This window comes from Pezoporus flaviventris, unplaced genomic scaffold (assembly GCF_033815535.1).
Source record: "Pezoporus flaviventris isolate CSIRO_AGI_PZ_B2104156 unplaced genomic scaffold, CSIRO_AGI_Pfla_v1 ptg000007l, whole genome shotgun sequence".
Lineage (NCBI taxonomy): Eukaryota > Metazoa > Chordata > Aves > Psittaciformes > Psittacidae > Pezoporus > Pezoporus flaviventris.
In genome coordinates this window covers 36471096-36485161 of record NW_026892555.1, presented here as the reverse complement: position 1 = coordinate 36485161, position 14066 = coordinate 36471096, and the positions used below count along the sequence as shown (strand labels likewise).

The following is a 14066-nucleotide window of genomic DNA, read 5'->3' as shown; positions in this document are numbered from 1 at the left end:
AAAATGGCCAAGATTTGCTATATTCTGCTGTTCTGAAAGTAATTTAATTTGGTACCTCCTGCATACAAAATCATTTTCACTGGGATTCAGAAAACTTTCCAAGTACCTTGTCACATGCCAAAGAGATTTGCATTGCCTCTAGTCACTGGCAGACATTTCTTTCATTCTTTCTTCTGATTTCATTGCCAGCTTCCTAAGTGGTACATACAACTTAGTGGAGGTGAAGTCATTACCTGATGTACACCTTGAAGAAAAACTTTACGTTACAAGACACCATCAACCTGAATTTCTTTGCTGTACCCAAAGATGTGAAATGTTGTGTCATCTGCAGGTAGCTCTGAAATTGTCCTTAACACTGACAAGTAAAAGCAAATAAAAGTAGCTGCTTAGAAAATGTGACACTAAATAGCACAATGTCAAGTTTACAGAAATGAAAGCAGGCAATCCTTCTGTCTGCTTACTGTGAAATTAGATGTAAAGGATTTTCTCGCTGCCTATTATTCAGCTCAGAAGTGAATTAGTCATTAAGGTAAATAGGAGAACTTTGAGCCCATTTGTAAGACAACTTTTATTTTCTTTACACACTGGAGGAAAACTAGATCTAGAGAAAGTCTTGCTTGCTTATCCATTTTTTTTTCTGGAGAGGGGGAGTGAGTATACATGATGTTCTTACTTGTTTTTCTCAATCCTAACAAAGCTGGGACACACCTTGGCAACATAACGCCAGTCTCCCACTTAACTGGTAAAGTCTTTTTGGGCAACTGGGCGATAGGGGTAATATATGTTTATGCTGCTGGAGAGACAAAATCCCAAACTGAGTGCAGGCAACAATTGTTTTGATCTTGGCCTGGGAAAATAGGATTGTCAAATACAATTTTTAATTTAAAGATGAAGGGACACCAGGGAATCCAGGATTTGAGAACAGCAGATACAGGGTAGGACTTGAAAAAGCATAGGTAGCTAACAGGTATAGTCTTTTCCAGCATGCTTTTCTCCCCTCCCAGTGCTACATAGATGGCATTCAAGAGGAATTATCATCTCCTGAAGTATTAGCCAATAGCAACCTCTATGGATTTTACAGATAGACATTTATTTTAATATCTCTGCTCATTTGTTTCTCCACAACCAACATAAAGCAAAAGTACCTGTAAGCTCCTGTCACCCGCTTTTGCAGTGCTTAACACATTTTAAGGCCTATCAGAATCACGGTCTCTGTTACCTCTCCACTACATCTGTAAATGGCACAGCTGGATCAGACTGGCTGTAGGTAGTGTTGATGAAATAATTGGTAGACAGAGCCCTTAAAGGCTGAATTTTATTCAAGTCAAATACAACAGATTTTTGGAAGATAAAGGAAAAACAGACAAAAAGTCTTTAGACCACGCAGTGTACTTCAGACGTTGCTGCTACCATATCCTGCTATGTTTTCCAGACATTTTTTCCAGTTGTTTGTCTGCTTTTATTGTTTTTAGATTTCTAAGTATCTTAAGATTGAGGGCCCTACTGCTACCACTGTAAAATGTTGTGCATTTTATCATATAGTTCTAGAAAACAAGAACCTTTGAGACTCTAATTCAATTTTTAAATTGTCTATGATTATATAATTTTACAATATATTTCTAATAAAGTGTATATAATCAAGCAGTTATAGTGCATAATTCCATACAGTGACATAATTGGATAATTAGATACAATAGTATATAGTATATAATCATGCAGTTATAGTGAATGGGTGGTATTATGCTACAACTGTATACTACTGTTACTCTTGATCCTGTTTCTTTTGTCATTGTCTTGTAATACGTGGAGTTATACTTTCTCTGTGCTTGATAATTTTAGCTGTATTTCTGTCTTCTTGCTGGTTCATATATACTCACAGATCCTATTTCTCTTACATATATCCCATTCTGATTTAAATTTCTTCTAGTCTTTAATGGAAGCAAAGGGCTTTACAGTCTTCTTTGCAGAGTATTAAGACTGTTAGAGGCAAGTAGGTTGCTTAGAAGATGAACTACACGTGTTTCACCCTTTTGTTAGGGTGTTTGCCAAGTTCTACTTCTGAAGTACTACAGAGATACTTGGGAAATAATGTTCTTTAGCTGTCATGAGCAAAATAAAAGTCAAGAAAAAAGCTATATTCATTGAAATGACAATCTGGGTGGACTGGGTATGCACAAGGAAAGACGTGAAGCACAGCTGTGTTATCTTTTTGACTGGAGGAATCTTCCAAATCTAGTTTACCTGGTAGCGTCACATACATCCTCTGGGAGCCCCGACTGCTGAACATCTATTTAGTTTATTTGGATGGTCCTATGTTTTTGTAATGAGATCTCTACAAAACACTTCCTAGTAGCTTAACAGTGTTAAGTGTCCTATTGTACGCCTAATCTTGAAGATGAACCTGATAGCCTAGGGCACTGCTTCATGTAATCTTAAATATCCGGTATACACTCAGGTCTCTGAACCAGTAGAACTGAAAGTAATTACATACTGTGAGAGTATATATAAAGGCCACAGCTGATGATGAAAAAGTCAAGCAGAAAGATTTGAATCAGTTATCTGATTCATCAATTTTAATCAAAAATATTTTAGTCTTCAGAAAATACCCTTGATTTAAATAATCACTTCTAATTTTATTTTGCATTTGTCCTTGTTTTCTTAAAGAAAGGTTAATCCACATTGACTGATAACATTAAATTGCAAGTAAATATATATTTTACACTCATTTTGGTCTTATTTTTAATAGGATATATTCTAGCAATATTAATTTATTAAAACAATTATATGTGACAGTATATATGTGCTCAGCTGATTAGTTTTTTAATTTCTTACATGTTTTCACAGTTTCTTACAGTTTAATGATGGACAATTATATAACCTAATTTAACTTATATTAAACTAGGCATTTATATTTCATGCAGATGTCCATAGCTTAAGCCTAGAGATTTTAGTTAGAATAAAGCATTTAGGTCGTCCAGAGACTATACTGCCTGCACCGGAGAAAAATAACAGAGTACTACTTCATTTCTACCTAAGGCTATCAGCAGAGAATAAGTTATGCATCAAAAGCCTTGATAATAGCATCATATAAATGTACCCATGTTTCACTAATAAGAAACCCCTTTGCGCACTCCACATTGACACTTCTGCCAGTTTAGCCTAGGTGACGGTTGTTCCCCACTACCCTAAGCCTGCTCATTGTTATGATTTGGAGAATGAGAGCAACACTTACCAGCTAGTTATTGAAGAAATAATGGGTTTGGTATGAAAACACTGGTGGTTCTGAAAATACTGGAGGGCTGTGTCCAAAGAGTTATGTCCAAACAGAAACTAGTAACAAGTGGTGTCCCTCAGTGATCCATACTGGAACCAGTGGTTTTTCATAACTTACTTAATGACATAGCAGGACTGAGTGCACCCTCAGCAAGTTTGCTGATGACACCAAACTGAGTAGTGTAGTTGATATGCTAAAGGGAAGAGATGTCACCCAAAAGAACCTTGGCAGGCTCAAGGAATGAGCCCGTGTGAACCTCATTAAGTTCAATAAGGCCAAGTGCAAGATCTTTCACATGACTCAGGGCAATCCTTAATATTAGTACAGGCTGGTGGATGAAGGTATTCAGAGCAGTGCTGTGGAGAATGACCTGGGGATCCTGGTGGATGAAAAACCGTACATGAGCCAGCAAAAGTCGGAAAGCCAATATCCTGGGCTGCATCAGAAGTGTGGCCAGCAAGCTGAGGAGATTTTCCTCCTGTACTCCACTCTTGTGAGACTCCACCTAGAGTACTGCATCCAGCTGTGCAGTCCCCAGCACAAGAAAGGTACTGATCTGCTTGAGCAGGTCTGGAGGAGAGCCATGACAATGATCTGAAGGCTGAGAGAACTGGGGTTATTTAGCTGCAGGGAGAATTTATTGTGGCCTTTCAATATATAAAGGGAGCTTTATATAAATACATGTATATTTTTATATATATGTATAAAGAAGACAGAGAGAGACATTTTACCCTGGTCTGTAGTGAGAAGACAAGGGGCAATGGTTTTAAACTGAAAGGGTAGATTTGAGATTGTGCACTGGAACAGGTTACCCAGGACACTTGTGGATGCTCCATCCTAGAAGTGTTCAAAGTCAGGCTGGATGGGGCTTGAGCAATCTTATCTAGTGAAAGATGTTCCTGCACATGGCACAGGATGAGGTGCACAGGGCTTGGATGAGGTGGTCTTTAAAGGTCCCTTTCAACCCAAACCATTCAGTGATTCTATGAAATATCTGAGTATTTTATGTATTGCTTATTCTCTCAAGAGCAAGGTATGTACTGTAACAGCTGCGTAGCTGGATGAACGCAGGGGACAACAACCTCTTCCTTCAGTTTCTCACTTGATTTTCTGCAGAATAACGCTGACAGGTGTTTTCTGAGACAGGTTACTGGGCTGTGCTCTGCAGGCAAGATGGGGATTCCCCTGTTCAGTGCAGGGATCCCTAAAGGTTTCCATGCCTTGAAACTCAACATTGTCAAGACAAGTCGAGCTTGGCATCTAAATTGCTCTCTGCGTTAAGAGAGAGGCTGCCATTTATACTTTCAGGTGCTGTTGACCTTTGATGCTTCGGGTATCCTGTTCCAACCACTTTATCATTCCCTTTGAATGATTACTGAAACTCAAGATGAGCAAATTAAGTATCTTCCAGCTCATTTGTATCACATTTTCTTTAGTTATCAGGGAACGCACATTTAAGTCTATCACTTGGTGCCAGGCCAAGAGTCAACATTTCCAATATCAAGAAACTGAGCAGTACATATCAGTCAGCTCACTGCAAATTGGCAATTAACATGATGGCTAGATGGGTTCGCATGAGCATAATGTTATTAATTAAACAGTAGCTGGGTTAATCAAGATAGCAAAAGTCATTTGTTGGAATAAATATTTTATTAGTGTGTCTATCAATGAAGCAAAATAAAAGATTTTAATTAATTCATTTCTAAGAATATTCACACTGTGGTGGCTGTAACTCATTTAAGAATCTGGAAATGGGTCTCATCTGTAGAAGGGTATATTCCCAATTTATCACTGCATGTTAATTGTACTGTAGGTATCAGTTACCCAACTATAATTACTAGTATGTTAGTTACAAACCAAATATTGCTGTCCATCTCTGAAAAGCAATGCCTGACAATTGGTGGTAAAGGGCTCTTTCCCCTCCTGTTTAATTTATTCTTTCAGAAATGTGCATTCTGACATTTAATTACAGAAAGATATTCTTGGGGTATTGTGGATTATGATACCTCCCAGCGTGAACCTGATCTTTCTTTTTACCCTGAGAAGACCATGAAATTCGAGAGGGTGAATATATATTTTTATTCCCCCTGATATTAATAACTAAACAAATTGGGGAAGATGGTGTATTTTAAGCAAGTATATGCCATAAACATAACAGACGGCAGTGATTTCTATCTGACTGAGGACTATTTATCTAATAATACTGAGAAATATAAAGAAATACTGAGAAGCAGAGAGAGGATGCTGATTTTGCAAGGTCATAGACTAGATAAAGTGCATTTCAAAGATTCAATCTAAAGACAAGATCTACTGAAAGAGCAAGGTGTAAACTGTTAGGACTGCTAAAACAATCAGGCTTGCCATGCCCCATACTTTTTTTGGAGGAAAGATCATTTAGGGTGTTTTCCCCTGTCTTTGTTACACATTAGAGTGAAAGTCTCTTTCTCTGCTTTATCCACCTGTCCAACATCTTATACATGTGCGAAAATTTGCTGGAAGCCCTTGTGAACTGATGCTTTATATAATACGCATGGATATGGAGTACACACGTATCTTCAAAAAAAGGAATTGCATTCATAAAAGTAAATTTAATTTAATGCAGAATACTACTAATTATAATAAAAAAAGAAATACACAAAGAAATTGGAAAATGGTAAATAATTCAAAATATTTGATCTTCCTTCACAATTATTTAACTCACAAGCTGCAATACGGTTCATTTTTATCATGTTCATTTTTTACTCAGCAGTTTTATTCTTCAAAGTATTTCAGTCATGTTTAGGGAAAAGAAAGATATCCAAGTTACTTACACAGTCCAACTGCACAATGTGAATAGTGAACAGGAAATACTGTAAAGAAACAGGCAACATTCCCTCATGAAAAGTCACCTGTTTTCTGACGTTTGTGAGGCACTAATGCAATGATTTTATAATCTATATGTAATGTTCAGATTGCACAAGAAATACACCTCAAGTACTATTGCTTTATCATAGGATCATAGGAGCAACTAGGTTGCAAAAGACCTTTAAGCTCATCAAGCCCAACCTTTACCCCAGGACTGCCAAGTCCACCACTAAACCACGTCACTGAGGGCATCTACACTGTTTTTGAACACTTCCAGGGATGGTGATTCCACCACTGCCCGGGAAGCCTATTCCAATGCCCAACTACCCTTTCAGTGAAGATATTTTCCCTAATATCCAATCTAAATGTCCCCTGGCGCAGCTTGAGGCTATTTCCTCTTCTCCTATCACTTGTTACTTGGGAGAAGAGACCAGCCACCTCCTTGGAAGCCTTTATATCATATTCCTTCAGTTGCAATGCCTGAATGGTGTTCTAAACTGTGAAGTTTAGGGAAAAAAATGTGCTTAATCTGTCAAGAAATCTGTAAGCAGAGCTGATTCTGGAGGTGCAGGCCAGGAGAACCACAGGATCCCAATTTCATTAATAGCAAGAAGCTGGACTCCTCTTACCCACCCACAGTCTTCAGCAGGTAAACGTGGGCTCTCACTGAGCACCCCAGCCCCACTGTGGCTTCTGGTCCCATTGTCTGCAGTTACCATGACACTGAATACAGAGGGCCATGGATGCTCAGGCACAGCTAGTTTGCATCTAGCTGGCTCAGAGCATTGCTACATCAAAGTGGTGTCCACCTGACAGAGGCTATGGCAATACCGCCCCAGTAAACTGGACCCAAAAAACCCAAGAAATCTGCCAATACTGCAGTCTGCTCAGAGCAACAGGGACACTGGGTCATACTCTCTTTCCTGAAACATCACTGAGGTTAATGTCCTATAAAGGAAGCTCCAACAGGACTGTGCTGCAGCACTATGACAGGTCTCATTCACAACTAATTCAGCTTTAGCATACTGTAGCTTAAATCTCCATGGGGAAGATTAATCCCTTAGAGGAGGATTAAGGTGCAGTGAACTAAGGCCACTTTATTTCTGAATGGGAAAGGCCACACAGGGATTTAATGTACTCTATCTTATGTGCATTGATTTCACAGCTTTAGTTAATTCATCTTAACTTCCCTGAATTCCCTTGTGTGGACAAGCTTTTTGTCTGCCAAGAGGTGCTTGGAGCTGCTTGTAAAGCTTCTTGTGCAGCCCAACCAGAAAGCAGGTTGGAATTATTTTTGTGCTTCTGAAGGAGCTTATACCTGTCTAGATACTATTAAATTACCTCTTTTTCAAATGGCTGATCCATGACACCCTTAGAAGAGCCATTTTAATTAGATTTTTCGAATTGACCAGAAAAAGGGGAGTTTTCTTAAAACTAATCTCTGGGTTAATTTAGAAATCTCTCATGAACAGGCTTTTCAAGGTTTTCAGATAGCACAAATTGTGTACAGCTGCACAAACAATATTTTCTCAGGCATGGACATGTCTGGGCAATGCAGTTTAATCATTTCCTTGCCCGGTGGGATTTTCTTCTTCTTTGGCAGTAGCTGTAAGAAAACATTTTGTCTATATGGAAAGCAAATGAGCAGTTTCTATTCCTGATCCTAAAGATCTTAATCCCTTCCTCTCAGTGGCACAAGTGACACAGATCTGGGTGGAGGAGGATGGTTTTGTGAAAGATGCAGTTGAAATAATGGCGTGATTTTACTCGTGTTGTCCTTTGGGGAAATGAGTCTGCTCATTTCTTGCATAGTTAATGTAATTTACTGAGGGACCCTTCTGATAAGGTATCTTCTGACACTAATGAGCTCAAATATGACACTTCACATATCAAATTAAGCTTTTGTTGACCAGTTCTTCACTGGGACACTTTATGCAACACAACACATAAACAAGGTGCTTGGGACTCACGTTCATTTGGTCGAAGTCATGTGAGAACAGAGGTACTGGAAAACAAAGGAATGTAAACAATAGCTGATCATCAAGGTCCAAGTGGATTCCATCAGTATTATGCAATAGTAGTGTTCATCAATACTGATCTCAGTGGGACTGGGAAAGATTTTAAAATATAAGGCAACATGAGCAAAAGAGAGAAAGTCTTTTTAATTTATCTGTTTGTGACCATTTGCAGTGAAATTTACACATAAACACAGGAAATTAATCTTTTAAAATTTAGTGTGGTACCTGCATTTATACACCATTGAACTAAAGGCATAATAAGTGTTCAATGTAATCTAATGATTACTTTTCCTCTTCTTTCTTACAGCTGATTGGATTTGTGTATGCCTGTTACGTGATCAGTATTTTCATGGAGGAGGAAGACAGCTGTAAGTACAGATACATACCTCTCCATCTCTGAGATGAGGCTTAGTCTTGCATTAACTACCAAGGTGAAGAACAGTTTGAAAACTGGCAAAATCTGGCATTCATGTGCACAACTAATTGTGCCCAAAGACATACTTGTTTACATAGTCTCACCTTATATAGCTGTCAGGATTGTACTTCTTAAACTTCCTTCTAGAGATCTGCGAACCACTTGCATGAGCCAGTCACACTGCTGAAAATCCACATTGCATATATATGTTCATGTAAGACTTTATGTAGGTACATTTAAATTTGAATCTAAACTCCTGAAGCCAGTTACTCTGTTTTTCCAAATGACAGCTTTATCAGCAATAAACCTAATAGAGATAACAGATCAAGCCATTTACAGTGTGCGGTATCTGATGAATAGACAGACCTGTCCAAACCTTAATGTAACTAGAACATGCATGTAAAATGGTGAGCCCATACTCTTAACCTGCCTTTATTGATAAAGCCGTTATATAACTACCCATATTGTTTAAGGAGTGTGTGCATACCTTTAAAAAAATATATACCAGAAGTCATTGACTTGGCACTGGAAAAATACAAATATACGGAAAAACTGGTAGGATGCTGTATGAAAAAAGGTTGAAAGAATTACCTAACAAGTTCACCATAACCACATGACTACCATAGCAATTGGTAAAAGCAGTAGTGAAGATAGAAAGATGCTGGACGAGCAATGAGGAACGAATACAAAAAAAAATCTATATGAAAGGGACAATCATAGACTCATAGAATCACAGAATAGTTCGGGTTGGAAAGGACCTTAAGATCATCTAGTTCCAACCCCCCTGCCGTGGGCTGGGACACCTTATGCTAAATCATATCACCCAAGGCCTCGTCCAACCTCTCCTTGAACACTGCCAGGGATGGAGCATTCACAACCTCCCTGGGCAACCTATTCCAGTGCCTCACCACCCTAACAGGAAAGAATTTCCTCCTTATATCCAACCTAAACTTCCCCTGTTTAAGTTTTAACCCGTTACCCCTTGTCCTGTCACTACGGTCCCTAATGAAGAGTCCCTCCCCAGCATCCCTATAGCCCCCCTTCAGATACTGGAAGGCTGCTATGAGGTCTCCACGCAGCCTTCTCCAGGCTGAACAGCCCCAACTTCCTCAGCCTGTCTTGGTACGGGAGGTGCTCCAGTTCCCCGATCATCCTCGTGGCCCTCCTCTGGACTTGTTCCAACATTTCCATGTCCTTTTTATGTTGAGGACACCAGAACTGCACACAATACTCCAGGTGAGGTCTCACAAGAGCAGAGTAGAGGGGCAGGATCACCTCCTTCGAGCTGCTGGTCACACTCCTTTTGATGCAGCCCAGGATACGGTTGGCTTTCTGGGCTGCAAGCTTACACTGCTGGCCCATGTTCATTTTCTCATCAACCAACACCCCCAAGTCCTTCTCTGCAGGGCTGCTCTGAATCTCTTCTCTGCCCAACCTGTAGCTGTGCCTAGGATTGCTCTGACCCAGGTGTAGGACCTTGCACTTGGCATGGTTAAACTTCATGAGGTTGGCATCAGCCCACCTCACAAGCGTGTCAAGGTCCCTCTGGATGGCATTCCTTCCCTCCAGGATATCAACTGAACCACACAGCTTGGTGTCATCGGCAAACTTGCTGAGGGTGCATTCAATCCTACTGTCCATGTCAGCGACGAAGATGTTAAACAAGACCGGTCCCAACACTGATACCTGAGGGATGCCACTCGTTACTGGTCTCCGCAATATGTGATTATGTCAGATACTTCCTCTCATATATGAGGAGAGAAGCAGTAAAATATCTACCAATAGAAAAAAAAAAAAGAACAAATGCCAATACCAGTTTATGGCTATAGGATTAATAATAAACAACCAAATATTTATTCATAAACTTTTATTCATAAATCTTAACATCGTTGTTTCACTTTTTAACAGAATGGCACTAGTAGGTGAAATGAATATAATAGAAACAATTCCGTTTGTAGGAAAGCATTTGATAATATCACAAAAATCTTCTTGAAAGCATAATTCAAGTAATTCATGACTGTGACGGTAAACCATACTTTCTGATTGAAAACAGTGTGAAGGGCCATAAACAAAATATTTTTCTGTTGTTACAAACTGTACAAGGTTTGGTTCTCCATCATAATGCAACAGACGTTCGTGTGAAATCTATTTTAACACTTACATTTAGATTTCTAATAAGAAGAAAATATATCGAAGGGATTCTCAGATCAAATGGGAAGGAGTCATAAGCACAGTGCACATACTGTACTGTGAAAAGGTGCAAGGAGCCTGGACAAAGATTGGTGTTGTAAAGGAGAAATGTGAATACTTGGAAAAGCATCTTGAAGTGTAAGTCTTGAGGAGGAGGAAAAGCCAAGCCAATGCTTCCTTGAAAACTGGGAATTGACAGTTGGGAACTGGTAACACAGGATAACAGCAGAGGATAGCATGGTAGCAAGACAGCTGTATAATTTGGGATGTACGAACAGAGACTTTGGTCAGTGAAATCCAGAGACAGTTCTGTTCTGTCTGACTGTGGTGAGTCATGGCAGTAGCTAGGGCTTCATACGTATCTGGAAACTTCTCTTATGAGACAGTCACAGTTACAGACTAAACTTCTGGAGCAGAGACTCTATTAAATTATTTGTAACTACAGTGTCTTTCGAAGACTAACAGTGTGTGTACATGCATACCCACATATAAACACAGATATATGTGTACCTGGGAAGACAGACGCTTTACTTTTTGCATATCGTAATATGCTTGTGTTGGCTTTGGTTAGTCCTGTATAGCGCACTTTACACATCTGTGTTTTATGCATGTGTGAAAGACAAAGCTCCCAGCAAAAATGCAACATGTTTATGGAAAACGCAGTGATCTGCTAAGGAGCATATGTGGTTTATATTCAGGGCCTCGTAAGAAGGTCATTGTCAAGTTAAGGGCCTTTTCCACTTAGAAAATGCATTTACTTTAGAAGAGTTGGTGTAAGGTCTGTCTTTGATGTGCAACGCCTGATCCACTTTCCTCTGACTGCAAGCCTACCTTTCTGTCTTTTGAGAGTCTTCGGACACATGATCACAGAATCATAGAATGGCTTGGGTTGCCAATCCCCCTGCCATGTGCAGGGACACCTTTCCACTAGACCAGGTTGCTCAAAGCCCCACCCAACCTGGCCTTGAACAATGCCAGGAATGGGGCAGTCACAGCTTCTCTGGGCAACCTGTGCCGGTGTCTTACCACCCTCACAGTGAAAAATTTCTTCCAAACAACCAGTCTAAATCTACTCTCTTTAAGTTTAAAGCCCTTCTCCCTTGTCCTGTCCCTACATGCTCTTGGAAGCAGTCCCTCTGTATATTTCTTGTAGGCTCCCTCAAGGTACTTGGAGGGTTCCCTAAGGTCTCCTCGGAGCTTTTTCTTCTCCAGGATTAAAAACCCCAATACTCTCAGCCTTTCTTCACAGGACAGGTGCTGCAGCCCTCTGATCATCTTCATGGCCTCTTCTGGATTTGCTCCAACAGGTCCAAGGGAATGATACCAATGGAAATTTAATCACTGAGAATGGAGAACAGCTGACATTTATTAACCAGTAAAACACATCGAATGCTACAGTAATCCTAACCCAGTGCCCATCCACAAAGAAGTTAGGCATCCATATTTAATTTCTGCTGGCCTTTCAGAGCAGTAACTTTTGTTCCAAGCGGAAATCGTCTCAATCTTGGAAAGTGTGGTGTAATTTAGCTCAATGTCCTTCATTAGGAATGGGCAAGTTTCCCATTTTCACTTGTACCTTTACATTTAATCTTCTAGACTCTTGTGTGAATAGATTTTTTTAGTTAGGGAAGGATGACCTGGGGCAGGGGCAAGAGCGATGCGCTGGAAGTTGGTCATAGCAGCCACATAGATACAGCTAGGAGATTCTGCAACCAGAATAATCTCTGATTTGTTACTTTTTCTATTCCCTTCTAAGATCCTGAATCCTACCAAAAGCAACTAAATAGCCCTTTAGTGTCTCAATTTCTGCTAATTTATGTCAAAATGCCCATTTGTTTTTTAGAGTCCTCTATGCTTATAGATACATACATTGAAGACAAATGTTAACTCATTCATAGCAATCCCACAAATATGTTTTAAATGAAGAAATGTCTGTGTAAGGCAAAGTGGGAAAATGGTTTCATTTGGTAATTAGCTAAAGAAAACAGGACTTATTCTGGAAAAATTCACATTGCTAACTTGCAGAATAATGAAGAAACCTTTAAGAAAGAAGTACAGTGGTGCTTCAAAACAGGTTAAAAGTAGACAGGGATTACATTAGGATAAAAGTCCAAGAAACTGTAATGAAAGAGCAACTTTATGCATTTTAATATGATGCACCAGATTCTTTTCTTAAGTAGATGCAGCTATTCTATCATATTTTTGCATTAGTTTGCACAGAATAAATCCTCAGCCATCTGAGAGTCAAAGCCTCCCTAATTAAAAGTACTCTGCAATATTCAGTGCACCAAGTTAACCCCAGTTCTTGGTCTGAAACCCATCAGGCAGACTTAAAAATTAATAATAGCTGCCTGTTTAGCCTCTGTGCAGTGCTTAAATGGATTTTGAGCCTGACATTTTGGCTGATGGACACTTTCCTGAACAGTAATAATGCTTGAGGAAACATTTATTTCTATCTATTGCTCACCTTACCTACATTTCAGCCTGTAGTTAACTTTTACTTAGAAGGAAGCTGATAGCAGGTCAAAAGGAATGAAAAAGAAGACATGTAGAAGGCACACTGCCGTAGTGGGGTTAATACCTGCCATCATTCATCCTAATGAAAAAGTCTATTTATATCTCTTCTCTTCATTTTTTCATTTCTTTCTTTGTAGATCTATCAATCTATATAAGCCCTTTTGAAGGAACAGAATATGTGAAATCTGTAATCATTAAAGACTGTCACTATCCTGTTTGTGAATCATTTTCTCCTAAAAATGAACTCAGAAGCTTGTTGCCACCTTGTCAGAGTTCCTGAATGGTTTTAATAAAGCAGGGTCTGGAGCCTAGGCAAAATGCATTGTTAAAATCATTATTAAATTTCTAAATAGTTTCTCAGCTTTTTGAGAAATGGCTTATAGCACTATTGCTGCTGTATACTACTTCATAAATATGACATTGACACATGTCATAGGTGCCAGAAGTGATAATTCTGTACTGTATGTGAATTTGTGGAGTGCAAGCTGGGTTGCATACAAATTGCATAAAGAAAAAACAGTGAAATCAGAGGGGAATATTTGCCACAAAACCTCAACTGTGATTTCAACATTTATTATACAAACAAGACTGAAACACCAAAAGGTCAGTCCGAGGAAGCTCAAACCTCTTTTGTGCATGAGCAAAAATAAAGGAAAGGGCTTCCGTTCACGATGAGGGAAAGCTTTATTCCCTAAATGAAACCACAGGACAAAATTAATAAACAAAAAATTATGTATTTTTCTCTCCCTTATGCTAGATGTATTTAGAACTCAGCTGTATGTTCAAAACAGAGGGGAAGATGAATCTG

The 14066-nt window shown here is 39.2% G+C and overlaps 1 protein-coding gene across 6 annotated transcripts in view; it reads left to right on the top strand.

Moving 5' to 3' along the window:
- Window positions 1–14066, top strand: part of NKAIN3 (sodium/potassium transporting ATPase interacting 3) — a 352622-nt gene that overhangs the window by 318015 nt on the left and 20541 nt on the right. For all 6 annotated transcript variants that reach the window (XR_009742521.1, XR_009742522.1, XM_061448406.1 and 3 more), the window contains one exon: window positions 8444–8504. Coding sequence is in view for 4 of the 6 variants with exons in the window: in XM_061448406.1 (XP_061304390.1) it covers window positions 8444–8504 (61 nt within the window). In the remaining 2 variants the exon portion in view is untranslated. The remainder of the gene's footprint in view (window positions 1–8443; window positions 8505–14066) is intronic.